The 21,926-nt window shown below is 43.9% G+C and overlaps 1 protein-coding gene across 2 annotated transcripts in view; it reads left to right on the top strand.

Moving 5' to 3' along the window:
• The window catches only part of ABI3 (ABI family member 3), a 48,802-nt gene extending 30,960 nt beyond the window's left edge, over nucleotides 1-17,842 (top strand). For both annotated transcript variants that reach the window (XM_040331758.1, XM_040331757.1), the window contains exons 6-9: nucleotides 2,574-2,695; nucleotides 13,483-13,590; nucleotides 14,307-14,414; nucleotides 17,329-17,842. In XM_040331758.1, the coding sequence (XP_040187692.1) occupies nucleotides 2,574-2,695; nucleotides 13,483-13,590; nucleotides 14,307-14,414; nucleotides 17,329-17,390 (400 nt within the window). In that variant the 3' untranslated portion in view covers nucleotides 17,391-17,842. The remainder of the gene's footprint in view (nucleotides 1-2,573; nucleotides 2,696-13,482; nucleotides 13,591-14,306; nucleotides 14,415-17,328) is intronic.
• Nucleotides 17,843-21,926: the final 4,084 nt, after the last annotated feature.

Raw genomic sequence — 21,926 nt, 5'->3', positions numbered from 1 at the left:
AGTATCGGGTGAAGCATCGGAGCATTTCCCCCGAGTACAAGTACTCGGGAAATGCTTGGTATCGGTCCCGATACCGATACTAGTATCGGTATCGGGACATCCCTAGTTATGACTAAGGCCTTATAGGCTGAAACGCGTCAACCATTCCTATTTGCGTTTGTCCACTGTGGCTTGTTAATAAATACTACAAATTTTTAGAGCAACAACCGAATCATCTTTTCCTCAATAATATAGAAGAGCATGCAGGTATAAGCAATGCACAAATAGTTGCCCAAGTTGTAGGACACATTGGCGTAGGACCATACTGTATCAAAGCACAACAGAAGGGGGACAAAGTCTGTTTTGAAAAGAAGGAACGTAATGTTTGTGGGAAGGTCCCCTTTGTAGAAGACTGAGAAGAGAATAAGAGGAAGAGGTGAGAAGGTTCAGAATTAGATTTTTTTTTCTGTGGTAGACTGAACTTTAAAATAAAAAAAATACTTATAGCTGGATTCAGGTAGGGGCACGCATCTTTGCGGCGGCGTAGCGTATTTACACTACGCCGCCATAAGTCAGAGAGGCAAGTACTGTATTCACAAAGTACTTGCCTCCTAAGTAAGCGCGCCTAATCCAAATTAGGATGTGGGGGGCGTGTTTTATGCATATTAACTGTGACCCGACGTGATTGACGTTTTTTAAGAACGGCGCATGCGCCGTCCGTGTACATATCCCAGTGTGCTTTGCGGCAAAGTACGCCGCAAGGACGTATTGGTTTTGACGTGGACGTAAATTACGTCCAGCCCTATTCGCGGACGACTTACGCAAACAACGTAAAAAAAATTAAATTTCGACGCAGGAACGACGGCCATACTTAACATTGGCTACGCCACCTAGGGGGCATGTTTATCTTTAGGCGGCGTATCTCTTACGGAAACGGCGTATCTTTACTGCGACGGGCGCACGTACGTTCGTGAATAGGCGTATCTAGTTATTTACATATGTTACGCCTAACTCAATGGAAGCGCCACCTAGCGGCCAGCCTAAATATTGCACCCTAAGATACGACGGCGCAGGCTGTCGTAACTTAGATAGGTTTAAGTGTATCTCAGTTTGAGAATACGCTTAAACTTAGGACGGTGCAGATTCCCGAGAGCCCGAGAGTCCCAATGGTCAGTCCGCCCCTGGAGCCCAGTGATCATCAGCATCGGGCACTGGTGCTTTGGGAGGTGTACACCTGTTTTTGGGGAACTTCTTTCAAAACACACCCTCAATGCTAAAAGACATTCACTCTGGTAGCAACATGCCAGGGGCTGCATGACTACTGTTCACTTGCCATGGAGATACCAGCACGAATGCCTTGTGTGCCAGGCTGGTTATTTCTAAAGGAATAAGGTCAAACGTTTTATTTTTTACATAAAAAAATACATTTTATTAACCGGTTGCCGACCGCCGCATGTACATGTACGTCCACAGAATGGCACGTACAGGCATATGGGCGTACATGTACGTCCCCGCCTTTCCGGGGGTCCGATCGGGACCCCCCCCCCGGTACATGCGGCAGTCGGAAACCCGCGGGGAGCGATCTGGGACGAGGGCGCTGCTATTTCGTTTATAGCCGCCCCCTCGCGATCGCTCCCCGGAGCTGAAGAACGGGGAGAGCCCTATGTAAACACGGCTTCCCTGTGCTTCACTGTGGCGGCGCATCGATCGTGTCATCCCCTTTATAGGGGAGACACAATCGATGACGTCAGACCTACAGCCACACCCCCCTACAGTTGTAAACACACACTAGGTGAAGCCTAACACCTTCAGCGCCACCTGTGGTTAACTCCCAAACTGCAACTGTCATTTTCACAATAAAGAAAGCATTTTAAATGCATTTTTTGCTGTGAAAATGACAATGGTCCCAAAAATGTGTCAAAATTGTCTGAAGTGTCCGCCATAATGTCGCAGTCACGAAAAAAATCGCTGATCGCCGCCATTAGTAGTGTAAAAAAAAAAAAGTTTATAAAAATGCAATAAAAATATCCCCTATTTTGTAAACGCTATAAATTTTGCGCAAACCAATCGATAAACGCTTATTGCGATTTTTTTTTTTTTACCAAAAATATGTAGAAGAATACGTATCGGCCTAAACTGAGGAAAAAAATGTGTTTTATATATGTTTTTGGGGGATATTTATTACAGCAAAAGGTAAAAAATATTGATTTTTTTTCAAAATTGTCGCTCTATTTTTGTTTACACCACAAAAAATAAAAACCGCAGAGGTGATCAAATACCATCAAAAGAAAGCTCTATTTGTGGGGAAAAAAGGACGCCAATTTTGTTTGGGAGCCACGTCGCACGACCGCGCAATTGTCTGTTAAAGCGACGCAGTGCCGAATCGCAAAACCTGGCTTGGGCATTTAGCTGCCTAAAGGTCCGGGGCTTAACCGGTTAAGAAAACATTAATTTAACCTTTCTAGTGCCAAAAATGTGTAAATATAAATAAAAGAAAAACAGCTGGCATCCAAATGTGAGCCTAGACATTTTTTATATTGGTATTCCATTTATTTTCTGTCTTTGATGCCTTCTGTTCTCTCGCATTATTTTAGAATTCCCAATGGAACAGCTTCCAGTGTCCCTAATTCCCCCATTATGGGTAATGATCTTCCTCTACCCCCTCTACCTGAGTACTGTGACCTTCCTGCAGATGAAAGGCACACAACAAGATCAGGTAAGTGACGTATCTCACTGCTGACCTCTCCTGTTTTATCATCTATTGAGGCTCAGCATTTCGGAAGCTCAAATTTGCCGACCTACTAAATGTATCCATTATATCCAATATTTTATCCATTTATATACTGGACGATCTTTGGTTTCAGTAACAATAGTTGCTCCTTCTGTTTGCCTACAAGCATTGCTGTGCAAGGAATTTGTTTGCCTAAAGTGGGACTGGGCCATTACATACCTGACTGTGGATCCCAAGATGATGAGGGTGGCCCCTTGCTCAATTCCCGTCCAAGCACCCGTGGTAGTGAAGACAGAGACTGCTTGGGCAGTGGAAGGGCGCAGGTGTCTGGAAGCCAAGGGCTGGACTGACCATTCGGGGCACTCAGGCACTGCCCGAGGGCCCCATGCCACTAGGGGGCCCCATCAGGGTTGCCAGCCTCAGTAAAACCAGGGATAGTATGTAAAAATCTGTGTTTTTTTTTTAAATCCCAAGATTATAGCTGCCCCGCCTCTCCAGTACCTTTTCAGTGTGTGTATGTTTTTTCTATGTGTATGTACAGGGAGTGCAGAATTATTAGGCAAGTTGTATTTTTGAGGATTAATTTTATTATTGAACAACAACCATGTTCTCAATGAACCCAAAAAACTCATTAATATCAAAGCTGAATATTTTTGGAAGTAGTTTTTAGTTTGTTTTTAGTTTTAGCTATTTTAGGGGGATATCTGTGTGTGCAGGTGACTATTACTGTGCATAATTATTAGGCAACTTAACAAAAAAAAAATATATACCCATTTCAATTATTTATTTTTACCAGTGAAACCAATATAACATCTCAACATTCACAAATATACATTTCTGACATTCAAAAACAAAACAAAAACAAATCAGTGACCAATATAGCCACCTTTCTTTGCAAGGACACTCAAAAGCCTGCCACCCATGGATTCTGTCAGTGTTTTGATCAGTTCACCATCAACATTGTGTGCAGCAGCAACCACAGCCTCCCAGACACTGTTCAGAGAGGTGTACTGTTTTCCCTCCTTGTAAATCTCACATTTGATGATGGACCACAGGTTCTCAATGGGGTTCAGATCAGGTGAACAAGGAGGCCATGTCATTAGTTTTTCTTCTTTTATACCCTTTCTTGCCAGCCACGCTGTGGAGTACTTGGACGCGTGTGATGGAGCATTGTCCTGCATGAAAATCATGTTTTTCTTGAAGGATGCAGACTTCTTCCTGTACCACTGCTTGAAGAAGGTGTCTTCCAGAAACTGGCAGTAGGACTGGGAGTTGAGCTTGACTCCATCCTCAACCCGAAAAGGCCCCACAAGCTCATCTTTGATGATACCAGCCCAAACCAGTACTCCACCTCCACCTTGCTGGCGTCTGAGTCGGACTGGAGCTCTCTGCCCTTTACCAATCCAGCCACGGGCCCTTCCATCTGGCCCATCAAGACTCACTCTCATTTCATCAGTCCAAAAAACCTTAAAAAAATCAGTCTTGAGATATTTCTTGGCCCAGTCTTGACGTTTCAGCTTGTGTGTCTTGTTCAGTGGTGGTCGTCTTTCAGCCTTTCTTACCTTGGCCATGGCCAAGTATTGCACACCTTGTGCTTTTGGGCACTCCAGTGATGTTGCAGCTCTGAAATATGGCCAAACTGGTGGCAAGTGGCATCTTGGCAGCTGCACGCTTGACTTTTCTCAGTTCATGGGTAGTTATTTTGCGCCTTGGTTTTTCCACACGCTTCTTGCGACCCTGTTGTCTATTTTGAATGAAACGCTTGATTGTTCGATGATCACGCTTCAGAAGCTTTGCAATTTTAAGAGTGCTGCATCCCTCTGCAAGATATCTCACTATTGTTGACTTTTCTGAGCCTGTCAAGTCCTTCTTTTGGCCCATTTTGCCAAAGGAAAGGAAGTTGACTAATAATTATGCACACCTGATATAGGGTGTTGATGTCATTAGACCACACACCTTCTCATTACAGAGATGTACATCACCTAATATGCCTAATTGGTAGTAGGCTTTCGAGCCTATACAGCTTGGAGTAAGACAACATGCATAAAGAGGATGATGTGGTCAAAATACTCATTTGCCTAATAATTCTGCACTCCCTGTATACTGTAGGGGCCAGATTCACGTAGGTCGCCGCATCTTTGAGGCGGCGTAGCGTATCCTATTTACGCTACGCCGCCTTAAGTCAGAGAGGCAAGTGCTGTATTCTCAAAGCACTTGCCTCCTAAGTTACGGCGGCGTAGCGAAAATGGGGCCAGCGTAAGCACGCGTAATTCAAATGAGGATGAGGGGGGTGTGTTTTATTTAAATGAATGGTGACCCGACGTGATTGACGTTTTTTACGAATGGCGCATGCGCCGTCCGTGTACATATCCCAGTGTGCATTGTGGCAAAGTACACCGCAAGGACGTATTGGTTTAGACGTGAACGTAAATTACGTCCAGCCCCATTCATGGACGACTTACGCAAACGACGTAAAATTTTGACAGGGGAACGACGGCCATACTTTACATTGGCTACGCCACCTAGGGGGCAGCTTTATCTTTACGCCGGCATACCTCTTACGGAAACGGCGTATCTTTACTGCGACGGGCAATCGTACGTTCGTGAATCAGCGTATCTACTCATTTGCATATTCTACGCCGAACTCAATGGAAGCGCCACCTAGCGGCCAGCGGAAATATTGCACCCTAAGATACGACGGCGCATGCCGTCGTATCTTAGGTAGGTTTAAGTGTATCTCAGTTTGAGCATACACTTAAACATACGACGGGCTTATGCCGTGTACACACCATCACTTTATGTGATGAAAAAAAATGAAGTTTTTAAAAACGTCACTTTAATTGACTGTGTGTGGGGGAAAACGTTGTTTTATGTCTTGTAAAAAACGACCAAAAAAAATTGAAGCATGCTTCAATTTTATGTGTCGTTTTTCAAAAGTGCACTTTTTACTTCACAGAAATTGACCGTGTGTAGCAAAAAACGTCGTTTTCTAAGACGTTTTTTCATCCACGCATGCCCAGAATCTACTTATGAAGCAAGCTTCAATGGTAAAACGTGTTGGAACGTAACCTCACTTTGCAAGAACATTGTGAGAAAACGATGGTGTTTCGGCAACTTCGTCTTTGAAAATTGAAGTTTCAAAAACGTCATTTTTTACTTCACAGAAAGTGTCGTTTTTTTCCATCACATAAAGTGATGGTGTGTATGCGGCATTAGATTCTGAGTTACGTCGGCGTATCTACTGATACGCCGGCGTAACTCTTTGTGAATCTGGCCCTGTGTGTATATTGTGTATGTATACTGTGTAAGTATACTGTATTGTGTGTCTATGTGTATACTATGTATAGAACAGAGAGCAAACAGTAGGGTAAAAAATATTTGAAAAATGTTATTGGGGGGGGGGGGGGGGGTGACACCATATTTTACCGCACCAGGTGACACCAACCCTAGTGACGCCACTGGTTACTAACCAACCCAACCAAAACGGTTACTAACCACCCCAACCAGAAACAATAGTTAAAAGCAGAGGTTTGTGCTGTACTGAAAGCAGAAATTATATTGAGGCATATTTGAAAGTAAAATCCAAACTCTACAGAGTCAAATAATTAACAGAAGATAATTTTCTATTTGTTTTTTTTACAATTGCTTCACACACTAAGTGACTTTAGACACAGTTTACTTTCAAGTCTCACCAATGTGCATTTTCACTTCCTATATAGGCTCCAGTTTTCTGACACCTCTTCTCGAAATGATTTCCCAACTTTCTCCGAGTCCCACATGAACGGTCATGCAACACTGTACATTGATTAAAATTTGTTATCATTTCTTTGAGACAGATAGAGCTTTCTTTTGGTGTATTTAATCACCACTGGGTTTTTTTTTTGCTAAGCAAACAAAAAAAGACCATACATTTTAAAAACAAAAACCCTTTTCTTAATTTCTGTTATAAAAATGATGTACACTGATGAGGCTTCACTGATAGGCATTACTGGGCTACACTGATGGGCACAGGTGAGACTGCACTTATGAGGCTGCGCTGGTAAGTACTAATAATGCTGCACTGATGGGCACTGGTGAGGCTGCATTGATGAGGTGGCACTTTTAAGACGGCACTAACAGACACTGATAGGTGGCACTGATGGGCGCTGATATGCTGCACTGATGGACACAGGGGCCCAGATTCTCGTTGGAGATACGACGGCATATCTCCAGATATGCCGTCGTATCTCTGAGTCTGAGCCGTCGTATCTTGGCGCCTGATTTAAAGAATCAGATACGCCAAAATTTCACTAAGATACGACAAGCATAAGTCTCTTACGCCGTCGTATCTTAACTGCATATTTACGCTGGCCGCTAGGGGCGTGTACGCTGATTTACGACTAGAAATATGTAAATCAGCTAGATACGCCAATTCACGAACGTACGCCCGTCCGTCGCATTACAGATACGCCGTTTACGTTAGGCTTTTCCTGCCATAAAGTTACCCCTGCTATATGAGGCGTACCAATGTTAAGTATGGACGTCGGAACAGCGTAAAAATTTTCACGTTTTACGTCCTTTGCGTAAGTCGTTTCCTTGAATAGGGCTGTGCGTCATTTACGTTCACGTCGAAAGCATTGGCTTCTTACGGGTTAATTTGGAGCATGCGCACTGGATTACTTTCACGGACGACGCATGCGCCATTCGTAAAAAGCGTCATTTACGTGGAGTCACATTAAATTTGCATAACACCCACCCACATCTTCCACATTTGAATTAGGCGGGCTTACGCCCGCCTATTTACGCTACGCCGCCGCAACTTTGGTTTGAGAATACTGCACTTGCCTGTCAAAGTTGCTGAGGCGTAACGTAAATAGGATACGTTACGCCCGCACAAAGATGCGCGCTTCTACGTGAATCCGGGCCTGATTGTCCATCAATGATGGGCATGCATTGCTAATCAGGCCACTGATGATCAGTGCCCTGATTATTGGTGTAACTGTGCCCTGTCACAGGATAGCCAGTTATCAGCTTTCCTTTCCTCACACAGTGACAGCGCTGAGAAAAGAAAATGCCAATAACCACCATTTGTTTACATGTGATCAGCTGTGATTGGACAGAGCTGATCACATGGTAAAGGTCCGCTGTGATTGGCCCTTAACCTCAAGCTGTAATCAGCTGTGTCCTCCCCTATACCGCACTGAAGCCATCATTCGGCAAGAGGTTGAAGTGATAATAAACCCTCCGTTTTTTTTTGTACTTTCAGCAGCTGATTTACACATGTTCTGAGTATGAAGCTTCTTTATCTTTTGACTCTTGTCTATGTTCCAGTTTAAGCCGTTGTCATGACCCTTTCCCTAGATTCCCAGTTTCAGGGTGTCTACATTCTCTTGCAGCATTTATGGAGCCACCCTCGCATGCAGGGACTGGAGCTGTGTCTCCTTACACTGTTTGCATCAATAGAAACACAAAGCCCTGTAGCCTAGGATGGCACTTGCTCCGTCCCTCCTCCTCTCCCCTCCCTTCCCCAAGCTAGCAGACTGACTGGAGACTACACTGTCCACTGTGGAGTTCACTGAGAACAGGAGCCAACAGCATTAAAAGCTGTAAACTGCAAGTTCTGGGCTAAGAATCTTAACAATTCGTTTTCTGGGGATGTTTATTTTATTGTTCTCAATGTGTTCATCTAAAATGCTGAGGGTTTCATTTGACTTAAAGTGGGTTTCCTCTAGGCGCACCAGCTTCCTCCCACAGTCGCAAAACATACATGTGGCTTCATTGACTTCCCCTCGTTTTAGACCTGCTTTGTGTCAGTTTAGGTATGACTGTGCGAGGGACATTAGAGCACAAGCTGGGGACAGAATGTGATGTAATCAACAGTGAGTGTAAAGCAATGCAGAAGAAGCATGAGTGCCATATAAAATAGAACAATAATTAACCACTTAAGACCCGGACCAATATGCAGGTTAAGGACCTTGCTGCGATTCGGAACTGCGTCGCTTTAACTGACAATTGCGCGGTCGTGCGACGTGGCTCCCAAACAAAATTGGTGTCCTTTTTTCCCCACAAATAGAGCTTTCTTTTGGTGGTATTTGATCACCTCTGCGGTTTTTACTTTTTGCGCTATAAACAAAAATAGAACAACAATTTTGAAAAAAATTCAATATTTTTTACTTTTTGCTATAATAAATATCCCCAAAAAAGATATAAAAAAAGTTTTTTTCCCTCAGTTTAACCACTTCGTTACCGGGCCTATTTTGGCACTTCTCTCCTTCATGTAAAAATCACATTTTTTTTGCTAGAAAATTAATCAGAACCCCCAAACATTATATATTTTTTTTTAGCAGACACCCTAGGGAATAAAATGGCGGTCATTGCAACTTTTTTTCTCGCATGGTATTTGCGCAATAATTTTTCAAACGCCTTTTTTTAGGGAAAAAAACAGTTTCATGAATTAAAAAATAACAAAACAGTAAAGTTAGCCCAATTTTTTTGTATAATGTGAAAGACGATGTTACGCCGAGTAAATAGATACCTAACATGTCACGCTTTAAAATTGCGCACACTCATGGAATGGCGCCAAACTTTGGTACTTAAAAATCTCCATAGGCAACGCTTTAAATTTTTTTACAGGTTACTATTTTTGAGTTACAGAGTAGGTCTAGTGCTAGAATTGTTGCACACGCTTTAACGCACGCGATGATACCTCACATGTAGGGTATGAACGGTGTTTACATATGTGGGCGGGACTTGCATGTGCGTTCGCTTCTGCACGCGAGCGACCGAGACAGGGGCGTTTTAAATTTTTTTTTTTATTATTTATTTTTATTTTTTTACTTAATTTTTTTATTTTTACACTTTTTTTGCCATTTTTTTTTTGATCACTTTTATTCCTATTACAAGGAATGTAAACATCCCTTGTAATAGGAATCAGTGTGACAGGTCCTCTTTATGGAGAGATGTGGGGTCAATAAGACCCCACATCTCTCCTCCAGGCTTACAAGCATGAAATCGGTGAAAAAAATTTCACCGATTACATGCCGACAGCCGCGATAGCGGCTTTGTTTACTTCCGGGTACCGGGCGTGACGTCATAACGTCGCGCCCGGCCCTCCGACGGTCATAGAGATGACTGTGACCGTCTGGTCACCAGTCATCTCTATGGTTCACCAACGAGCGCCGGCCGATTCGCTCTCCGGGCCCCCGATGGCACGGGAGAGCCCGGAGAAGCACCGGATGGCGGCGGGAGGGGGGGACGTCCCCTCCCGCTGCCTAGAAGAACGATCGAGCGGCGGAACTGCCGCTTTGATCGTTCTTCTGGTGCACAGAATCGCCAGCTGAAGACAGCAATATCTGAATGATGCCTGCAGCTGCAGGCATCATTCAGATATCACCGCTCAAAGTCCAGGACGTCCTACGGATCTGAAGTGGTTAAGCCGATACGTATTCTTCTACATATTTTTGGTAAAAAAGAATCGCAATACGCGTTTATTGATTGGTTTGCGCAAAATTTAAAGCGTTTACAAAATAGGAGATAGTTTTATGTCATTTTTATTAATAATTATTTTTTTTTTTTTACTACTAATGGCGGTGATCAGAGATTTTTTTTGTGACTGCGACATTATGGCTAACACATCGGACACTTTTTACACATTTTTGGGACCATTGTCATTTTCACAGCGAAAAGTGCTATAAAAATGCACTGGTTACTGTGAAAATGACAATTGCAGTGAAGGGGTTAAACACTAGGGCGCTGTAGGGGTTAAGTGTGACCTCATGTGTGTTTCTAACTGTAGGGGGGCGGGGCTGGATGTGTGACGTCAGTGATCGTTGTCGCCTATATCAGGGAACACATGATCAGTGACGCTGCCACAGAGAAGAACGGGGAAGGTTTGTTTACACTCACCTCTCCCCGTTCTTGAGCTCCGGTGAGCCGATCGCGGGACACCCACGGCGATCGGGTCCGGGGGTGGCGCAGTCACGAAGCATCCGACCGGGTCGTGAGCACTCCACTGGCGGGGCGCTCGCGACCCACGGCTGGGCTCTTAAAGGGGACGTATACATACGCCTATGTGCCCAGCTGTGCCATTCTGCCAACGTATATCGTCGTGCGGCGGTCCTTATGTGGTTAAAGTAACTTACAGGATTGCAGCAGGTTACCCTGACCTGATCAAAGGCCCCACCATTAGAAAACCATGAAGGCTGGGAGGCATCAAACCCAAATCCATCCAATTCCGATGAATCTATAGGCATTTACAGGTAATGGATACCATACCTCCCAACTTTTTGAGATGGGAATGAGGGACACCTATCAGCAAAAGTATGCAGGCATAGGGCACGCCCCTTGCCACACCCCCTTAAAGGAGAATTGTACAAAAAAAAAAGATTTGGTAAAACCACAAGTGCTTTTTTTACCACTACTATTCCTTTATATTGGCTTTTGGAAATTACAAATGCAGCAATTTAGAAATCAGATGAAAGGTTTAGCACTGGAAAACTTTTTTTGATAGAGAAAAAAAGGATTTTATATACAACTGTATAGATCAGACCAAAATGAGGGACAAATGAGGAGAATGAGGGACAGAGGGACATTGCTCCAAATCAGGGACAGTCCCTCCAAATCAGAGACAGTTGGGAGCTATGGGAAACCAATGATGGCTTGTATGGCAGGTCATCTGTGCACTACTATTATCCTGAAAGGAAAATTCGAATTTTGGTGGACAGAATTGGAAATTTCAGCCCATCTCTTGCTGTACACATCTCCATCCCGGTAGGAGGAGGTCATCAGTTTAGTTCTAATTACTTCATTCAATAGAGAAGCTGCATGGATTTTGGAATGGGGATGACACTCATTCAGGATAGACTCAGACAGACAAATGTTCATGGAGGATTTAGAAAAAAAAATAAGATTTTAATGTGAAAGTATGGTCCGCATATCACAGATATGGAAAACAAAATTATGATAATATTCATTCAAAACAGATTTTACAAAAATGAACGATGGAACGGAGGGATTCCTAGTAAAACCCTGAGGATGAGTGACATCTAGTGGCCAATGTAATTAAGTGACTACGTTTTATAGTCCAAACTTTGTTTTAGGCCTTGTACACACAAGCAGACATGTCCGATGAAAACGGTCTGCGGTACAATTTTTTCCCCCTAAATGGCTTCCTTTACCTTAGTGCAGTCCTCCTTCACTTACCTCATCCTTCCATTTTGCTTTTAAATGTCCTTATTTCTTCTGAGAAATCCTCACTTCCTGTTCTTCTGTCTGTAACTCCACACAGTAATGTGAGGCTTTCTCCCTGGTGTGGAGTGTCGTGCTCGCCCCTTCCTTGGACAACAGGAGAGTCAGGACGCCTACTAACACACTGCTCCTTTCTCTATCTGCAATGTAGAGAGCGTCCTGACTCTCCTGCAGTCCAAGGGAGAGGGCAAGCACGACACTCCACACCAGGGAGAAAGCCTTACATTACAACCATCGGTCACCTCCCCCAGTCAATCCCCTCCCCCCACAGTAATAATCACTCCCTAGGATACACATTAACCCCTTCCTCGCCCCCAGTGTTAACCCCTTCTCTGCCAATCACATTTATACACTAAGAAATGCATTTTTATAGCAGGAATCGCGGTAAAAATGTGAATGGTCCCAAAAATGTGTCAAAAGTGTCCGATGTGTCCGCCGCAATATCGCAGTCATGATAAAAATCGCAGATCGCCGCCATTACAATAAAATAATAATAATAATAATAAAAATGCCATAAATCTATCCCCTATTTTGTAGACGCTATAACTTTTGCGCAAACCAATCAATATACAATTATTGCGATTTATTTTAATTTTTTTACCAAAAAATATGTAGAAGAATACGTATCAGCCTAAACTGAGGAAAAAATTTGTTTAAAAAAAAAAAATGGATATTTATTATAGCAAAAAGTAAAAAATATTGGGCCAGATTCAGGAAGGGAGCGCGTAACTCTGTGCGGGCGTAGCGTATCCTATTTACGCTACGCCTCCGCAACTTTGACAGTCAAGTGCATTATTCACAAAGCACTTGCTCCGTAAGTTGCGGCGGCGTAGCGTAAATTGGCCGGCGTAAGCCCGCCTAATTCAAATGTGTAAGATGTGGGCGTGTTTTATGTAAAATCATCGTGACCCCATGTAAATGACGCTTTTTACGAACGGCGCATGCGCCGTCCGTGAAAGTATCCCAGTGCGCATGCTCCAAATTAACCCGCAAAAAGCCAATGCTTTCGATGTGAACGTAAATTACACATAGCCCTATTCGCGAACGACTTACGCAAACGACGTAATCGTCGGAAAATTTGATGCTGGCCCGACGTCCATACTTAACATTGGCTGCGCCTCATATAGCAGGGGTAACTTTACGCCGGAAAAAGCCTTACGTAAACGGCGTATCTGTACTGCGACGGCCGGGCGTACGTTCGTGAATAGGCGTATCTAGCTGATTTACATATTCTAGGCGAAAATTAGCGTACACGCCCCTAGCGGCCAGCGTAAATATGCAGTTAAGATACGACGGCGTAGGAGACTTACGCCGGTCGTACCTTAGCAACATTTAATCGTATCTCAGTTTGAGCATACGCTTAAAGTTGCGACGGTGCGGATTCGGACTTACGATATGACTGAAGGAGTGTGTAAAATGTGCTATTAAAATGTGTCCTCGAACACTCCAAAGACATGCTGGTAGGTTAACTGGTTCCTGTCTAAATTGGCCCTAATATGTGTATGTATGAATGTGAGTTTTTTATTTATTTTTTCCTTTTTTTTCAGATGCCTGGCTCTCCAACTTCTCACCTACCGATAATACTGATGAGTTTCTCCCTCCACCTCCTACTGATGATCATGCAATGACAGATACGTGTTGTCCTAAAGTAAATGGTATGAGATAAACCATACACCAATCCTGCCTACATCCCATTTATACATATCCAATCCAATTGTCTGGCAGGCAGGTTAGATAGAATGAAGGGATGGATCATAGATAGAGTCATGGCCAGTGGCGTAGCGTGGGGGGTGCGAGGGGGGGCCACCGCCCTGGGCGCAAAATTTAGAGGGGCGCTGTCACGAGTGTGAAGAGGAGGGAGCACCAACAACAGATGGGACATAGGAACATATGCATGATGTCACCACTCCAGGGTTTACCAGTCATTATCCAGCACGCTCTCCTCTTCCTCCCTACAGCCACCGCTTTCTCACATAGTGGATCATGTGACCAGACTAGAGATAGCTGAAAATAGGCAAGTCCATGGGTCGGGGGGCGCAAATTACTTGCCTCACCCCAGGCGCTGACAACCCACGCTACGCCACTGGTCATGGCCAAAAATATTGGCACCCTAGACTCTATGCCTAGCCATAGCAGAGGTACAGCCAAACAGATACACAGACAGTCTGCAGTACTGTGGCATAAACCCATAAATATATCCGCTGATCGTGGGTGCAATGCTTTACAGGTCCATTACAAAAAAAATAATAAAATGTATATTCTTTTTATCTGCAATGTGCATTTATTATTTTTCTGTAATAGTGAACTTATCCTTTAGGTTTTTTCCGTAGCCAGGTTGTATCCATAACTAACAAAATTCCTTGTTTTCCAGGTTCTCAATTGTCCGGCTACCCACTTGCAGAATATATCGGTGATTCTCTTCCACCGCCTCCCGCCCCAGAATTTGAAACAACAGATTCCTATTGGTCATGTGGAAATGGTATGCTGGGTTTGGGTAACCAACCTTGACTGATTCAAATGTTATTTATAATGACTTGATGCCTGGAATACATTCGATAAAGTTGGGGGGAAAAACACCTGTCCTTAATATGGGTTGGTTTAGGAAACACTTTGCTTTCCTTAAAGCCCATTTAAAGTGGTTGTAAACCCTTGTTTACAACTTAATGTTACAAATAAGCCTATATTAAGGCTTACCTGTAGCTAACAAGGATATCTCTTAACTACTTAACCCCCGGACCATATTGCTGCCCAAAGACCAGAGTACTTTTCTGCGTCGCTTTAACAGACAATTGCGCGGTCGTGCGACGTGGCTCCCAAAAAAATTGGCGTCCTTTTTTTCCCACAAATAGAGCTTTCTTTTGGTGGTATTTGATCACCTCTGCGTTTTTTATTTTTTGCGCTATAAACAAAAATAGAGCGACAATTTTGAAAAAAATTAATATTTTTTACTTTTTGCTGTAATAAATATCCCCCAAAAAGAGATAAAAAAACATTTTTTTTCCTCAGTTTAGGCCGATACGTATTCTTCTACATATTTTTCATAAAAAAAAATCGCAATAAGCGTTTATTGATTGGTTTGCGCAAAAGTTATAGCGTTTACAAAATAGGGGGTATTTTTATGTCATTTTTATTAATATATTTTTTTTACTAGTAATGGCGGCGATCAGCGATTTTTTTTTGTGTTTTTATTGCGACATTATGGCGGACACTTCGGACACTTTTGACACATTTTTGGGACCATTGGCATTTTTATAGCGATCAGTGCTATAAAAATGCATTGGATTACTATAAAAATGCCACTGGCAGTGAAGGGGTTAACACTAGGGGGTGGGGAAGGGGTTAAGTATGTCCCTTGTGTGTTCTTACTGTGGGGGGGGGGGGTGGCCTCACTAGGGGAAACACTGATCTTCTGTTCATACGTTGTATGAACAGAAGATCAGCGTTTCCCCCGCTGACAGAACCGGGAGCACACACACAGCTCCCGGTCCCCGCTCTGTACCGAGCGATCGCGTGTGCCCGGCGGCGATCGCGCCCGCCGGGACACGCACGGGAGTCGGGGGCGAGCGGGGGGTTTACATTAATGTTTACTGATATCGTTAAAGGGGGTTGTATCGGTTCATGTTTTTTTACCTTAATGCATTCTATGCATTAAGGTGAAAAAACATCTGATGTTTGCTGCCCCCCCAGCCCCCTGTATACTTACCTGAGCCCTTGAAAGTCCCGCGTTGTAAAAGAGCAGGCTTCTCGACCGGGCTTTTCGGCTCATTCATTGGATGATTGATAGCAGCGCAGCCATTGGCTCCCGCTGCTTTCAGTCAAACCAATGAAGTGGCGCACCGGGGGGCGGGGGCGAGTGATACAGCCGCCGGCTGTATCACAGGAGCGCGCCTGCAAGCTAACCCCCTTGGGAGAGAGCTTTCCATGAAAGGGGGTTAGCTGATGCAGGGAGGAGCCGAGACAGCCGAAGACCAGAATGGGGGCCACTCTGTGCAAAATGAGCTGCACAGTGGAGGTAAGTAAAACATGTTTGTTATTTCTATTTATTTTTTAAACATTTGAACCTTTACAACCCCTTTAAACCGTAACTAAAGGAAAAACTTTTTTTCTCTTGTATAAAGTAAGGGAGGATTATAACCACTGTCAGTTGTTTTTTTTTCCCTATCTGTGTTCCTATTGGGTAGATTTCTCTTCACTTCCTTTCCCATAGCCAAACAGGAAGTGAAAGGAAATCACTTCAAAGTGAGAAAATTGATGGTTGTCATCAGAACGAATGTCCCCATTGGAAGATCTCCTCTCTATTCCTTTGCTGGTGAAAATCCAAAATTCCGAATTTTCTTTCACTCTCGGTTATAACGGGACAAATCGAGACGGTGAATCTCCTTAAAGGGGACATAGACAGCAAAAAAAAACAAAAAACTAACAAGTGTTCCAATCCCTCTCCAATCTATAGCCAAAACTATAAAAAAAAAGTTTGTCCTAAAGATATTGGGGTAGATTCACGTACGGGCGCCTAAAATTAGGACGGCCTAGCCTACTTTTTTTAGGCTACACCGCCTTAAATTATTTAGGTTAAAAGTGATTCTCAAACCACTTACCTTAAAATTTTAGGCGGCGTAGCCTAAAACGAGCGGGCGTAAGCGCGCCTAATTCAAATGACTGGGATGGGGTGTGTATTATTGAAATGAGGCTTGACCTCACGTTTTTTGACGTTCTTTACACTGCGCATGCGCCGGGCGACTACATTTCCCAGTGCGCATTGCGGCTAAGTAGGCCGTACGGGCCTATTGATTTCGACGCGTACGTAAATGACGTAAATCCCGATTCACGGACGACTTGCGCAAACGACGTAAAAAATTCGAACCTCGCGGCGGGAACGGCGGCCATACTTAACATTGTTATTCCACCTCATAGGTGGACTAACTTTAGGCGGCCTATCGCGTACGGAAACGACGTAACTCGACGGTGTAGGCCCGGCGTACGCTCGTAAATCGTCGGGAATCGGCGTAGTCCCTCATTTACATAATCTAGGCCGGCCGCAATGGCAGCGCCATCTAGCGGGCAAAAGAAACATTGCAGCCTAAGATAGAATGGCGCAAGCCAGCCTATCTTAGGTATGTTTAGGTGTATCTCTGTTAGAGAATACACTTAAACATAGGCCGGCTTAGATTCAGAGTTAGGTCGGCTTATCTGTAGATAAGCCGGCCTAACTCTTTGTGAATCTACCTAATTGTCTTGATCGTCTGTGTTGGAAAGATGAAGGGAATTATTTGGTTGCTGTGTACAGCACAGACAGTTCTCCTGCATCGATCAGGTCCTATAAGTACGCAGATAATGATTATCAAAGTTTCATTGTGTATTAGCATCAAGCCTGACTATCTCTGTTTATTGTACAGCTTCTGATGTCCCACCGTGTCCTCCTCCCCTGGATGACCTCCCTCCTCCTCCAGACTGCTAGACACAGCGATTTCTCAGAAGAACTCCGGGAGGGGTACAGAGGGCAGGCAGCTTTTTGTTTCTCCTTTTCGCATTTCAAGACTTTGACGTTTTTTCTGACTACTATGAAAATATAAACACATTAAATGGGTAGACATTATCTCAGATAGACAGTTGGTCTCATTTTCAACTGTTTTCCTTGTTTCATATAGTCATGATCCAGCCAAGAGAGAGTGTTCCTGGATTTAATTTTCACTTATTTTAATAAATATTTCCCCAGCCGGGGGGAACAGTTATGTCGGAATACACATGACATTTAGTGATAGAGCATGAAGGAGAGGCCAAATGTTTGATTTGTGTGCCTGCACAGTAGGGGCCCTTTTAGACCCTATAGAGGAGCCTAAAACTGGAGCACACAGAATCTGGTGCAGCTTTGCATAGTAACCAATCAGCTTCTAACTTCAGTTTGTTCAATTAAAGCGGGGGTTCACCCATGGAGAACACATTTTCCCCTTAGCTTCATGCTCGTTTTGTCTAGGGGAATCGGCTATTTGTTTTAAAATATGATCCGTACTTAGTCGTTTACGAGATGCATCCTCTCCGCCGCTTCCGGGTATGGGCTGCGGGAATGGGCGTTCCTTCTTGATTGACAGTCTTCCGAGAGGCTTCCGACGGTCGCATCCATCGCGTCACGATTTTCCGAAAGAAGCCGAACGTCGGTGCGCAGGCGCAGTATAGAGCCGCACCGACGTTCGGCTTCTTTCGGCTACGAGTGACGCGATGTATGCGACCGTCGGAAGCCTCTCGGAAGACTGTCAATCAAGAAGGAACGCCCGCTCCCGAAGACCCATACCCGGAAGCGACGGAGAAGATGCATCTCGAAAACGGGTAAGTACGGATCATATTTTAAAACAAATAGCCGATTCCCCTAGACCAAACGAGCAGGAATCTAAGGGGAAAATAGAAAAAAAAAACTAATTGGGTGAACTCCCGCTTTAAGCTTTTACAAAAAAGTGCAACGATAAGCCATGTGGGGAACACAGCAAACATGTGGAAGAAGGTAATCTGATCAGATGAGACTAAAATTTAACTTTTTGGCCGAAAAGCCAAATGCTAAGTGTGGCGGAAAACTAACATTGCACATCACCCTGAACACACCATCCCCACCGTGAAACATGGTGGTGGCAACATCATGTTGTAGGGATACTTTTCTTCAGCAGGGGCAGGGAAGCTGGTCAGAGTGTATGGTAAGATGGATGGAGAGAGATACAGGGCAATCTTAGAAGAAAACCTGTTAAAGATTGGGGCGGAGGTTCACCTTCTAGCGACTCTAAACATATAGCGGGACCTACAATGGAATGGTTTGGATCAAAGCAGATTCATGTGGTAGAATGGCCCAGTCAAAGTCCAGACCTAAATCCAATTGAGAATCTGTGGCAAGACTTAAAATTTGCTGTTCACAGACGCTCTCCATCCAATCTGACAAGAGCTTGAGCTATTTTGCAAAGAAGAATGGGCAAAAATGTCCCTCTCTAGATGTGCAAAGCTGGTAGAGACATCCCCAAAAAGACTTGCAGCTGGTTCTACAAAGTATTGACTCAGGGTGGCTGAATACAAATGCACCCTACACTTTTCACATATTTATTTGTAAAAAAAATTGACAACCATTTATCATTTTCCTTCCACTTCACAATTATGTGCCACTTTGTGTTGGTCTGTCACATAAAATCCCAATAAAATACATTTACGTTTTTGGTTGTAACATGGCAAAATGTGGAAAATTTCAAGGGGTATGAATACTTTTTCAAGGCACTGTAGATAAGGTGGGAAAAAGACACTGGCCCAGATTCAAGTAGAATTGCGCGATATTTGCGGGGGAGCAGGGCAACGATTTTGCCCTGCGCCCCCGCAAATATTTTGCGCTGCCCTCGATTCACGGAGCAGTAGCGTAAGGGCGCGCAAGTTAAATGATCCCGCCGGGGGCGGGAATCATTTAAATTAGGCGCGCTCCCGCGCCGAGCGTACAGCGCATGCTCCGTCGGGAAACTTTCCCGACGTGCATTGCGGCAAATGACGTCGCAAGGACGTCATTTGCTTCTAAGTGAACGTGAATGGCGTCCAGCGCCATTCACGTTTCACTTACGCAAACGCCGTGAAATTCAGATTTCACGGCGCGGGAAGGCCGGCTATACTTTAGCATTGGCTGCCCCTACTATTAGAAGGGGCAGCCTTGCGCTAAAAGTAGCCGTACGGAAACTCCTTACCTGGCTTGCGCGGGGCCCGCGCAAGCTTGTGAATAAGTGGTAGTATGCAATTTGCATACTACACGCTGATACACAATGGGAGCGCCCCCTAGCGGCCCCCGCAAGAATGCAGCCTAAAATCTGCGAGGCATAAGAGCCTTATGCCGCGCAGATTTTAGCCTGCAGTCGGTGTAACGAGGTTCCTGAATCAGGAGCACTCGTTACACCGGAGCAAGTAAGCACTTGCGCTGCGTAACCTATGGTTGCGCGGGCGCAAGTGCTTCTTGAATCTGGGCCACTGTCGTCGTGTTTTCTTCAAATACTCACAAGTCCAGTAAAAACCAGTGTTGATCTGCTGTTCAGGGGACTAGATTCCGCATGGCCATCTTGGACAGATAGGGGCTGGCTGCCTCTTTTACAGGTTCAGACAGCCAGCTACCGATGACATGCGTTGGGCCCGTCTGCCAGTTGCCAGTGTTCCCAGTCCTGCAGCCTCCTGGGAAATGTGATGTAGATATCCCGGGAGGCTGCAGGAACAGAAACCAGGAGGTGGGGGGCAGGGCTGGAAGAAATGTAAAACATGTAAATAAAAATTGTGGAGGGGGGTAAGACTGAAAAGGAACAAACTGCCTTTGGGGAGTGAAAGCCTGCTTTAACATGACTGACATCATAGTGCGTCTTCTCCTTCATTGTCCTTAACTGCAATATAATCTCCTGAGAAATCCAGGACCTAGTTATGATGGCTGGCAGGGGTGACAGGCATCACCTGTACAGTATTACAGAACCTTTGCCAGGTAAAGTGTTCCTGTAGACATATTTAACGGTTTGTCTGGAGATCAGCTTTAAATCAAAACAACATTTTAGAGTCATGCATTCGGTGATGTTGCTTTGAGATAGTATTGTAACACTTAAATAAAATTATTTTTATGTGTGTTTGACATTTTTACTTTTTACTTTTTTACTTTTTTTTACTGTATGTGTTATCTATATTATACAGGGTGGGCCATTTATATGGATACACCTTAATAAAATGGGAATGGTTGGTGATAATAACTTCCTGTTTGTGGCACATTAGTATATGTAAGGGGGGAAACTTTTCAAGATGGGTGGTGACCATGACGGCCATTTTGAATCCAACTTTTGTTTTTGGTGTATCCATATAAATAAATGGCCCACCCTGTATTACATACTGTATGTATTCCTGAAGGCTCCTATTAGACATGTGCACAGAAAAAAAATTATTTTTTTTTTGTTCTGTTTCGTATCGTTCCGTACGTTCGTTCCCGTTCGTTTTTCGTACGACGAGATTTTTTCGTATTCCGATCGTTTCGTATTTTCATTAGCGTTTTATTTTCGTACATGCGGGATGGTTTGTTATTCTGTTTAATTCATGTTCGTTACTTGTTAGACAATAATTTTCGTGATTTTTCATCAATGATTTGCATTCTGTGTTTTGGATTCCTTTTTCTGTTCGTGTTTTCGGTCGTGTGTTCGTGTGACATCTGTGGCAAAAGATTTGCATTCTGTTGAATCCAAAATACGAACAGAAAAAAGGAATTCAAAATACAGGGTGCGGGTCTTTTGTTGTGGATGTCATATGAGCATACGACTGAGGGTGCGAACAGAGAAGGGATTCAAACAGGATACAGAATGCAAATCTTTTGTTATAGATGTAATTTTTCGTTCTTTTGCCGTTTTCGTTTTGTCGTATTTTCGTCGGATCGTTCGTTCGTATTTGCGGTTGTTCGTTATGCGGCTCATTCGTAACCCTGTCGTTTTCGTATTTTGGTGCTTTAATTTTTTCATATGTACACATTATTCTGCGGGTACGAAAATGAACATTTTCGTACGAAAATAACATTCGTACGAACGGGAATGCACATATCTAGCTCCTATGCTAGTTCTTTGTACATAAGGAATGAAGTCCGCAATCCAGCGGAACACATTGCAACATCAAGAATCTGCTACAACAGTAACTAAGGCACACTAAAGTGATATTGCAAGTGTAGCGAACCCCCGAAGGGGCTGCTTTTGTTTGTTCAGTCCGTTACTCTGCCTTTCAACCCAAATGAATTGTCCCAGCCCCTCTGGCGCACCTAGCAATGTGATTAAAGGAATAACTCCACGGGAATACACAACACAGTTCTTCTTGTAGTTTACTTGAAGAAAAGAAAAGTTCAGGTTAACATTAGTCAGCCAAGACCTGAGATACGCTACGCCCGCACAAAGTTACGCCAGGCGTAACGTAAATTTTTCCATTTAAGTTACACTGCCTTAAAATTTCTACCTAAGTGCCCGATCCACAAAGCACTTAC

The sequence above is a fragment of the Rana temporaria genome, chromosome 12 (assembly GCF_905171775.1).
Source record: "Rana temporaria chromosome 12, aRanTem1.1, whole genome shotgun sequence".
In the NCBI taxonomy this organism is placed as follows: domain Eukaryota; kingdom Metazoa; phylum Chordata; class Amphibia; order Anura; family Ranidae; genus Rana; species Rana temporaria.
Note: the sequence above shows the minus strand (reverse complement) of the source record. Positions and strands in the feature narration are given on the sequence as shown.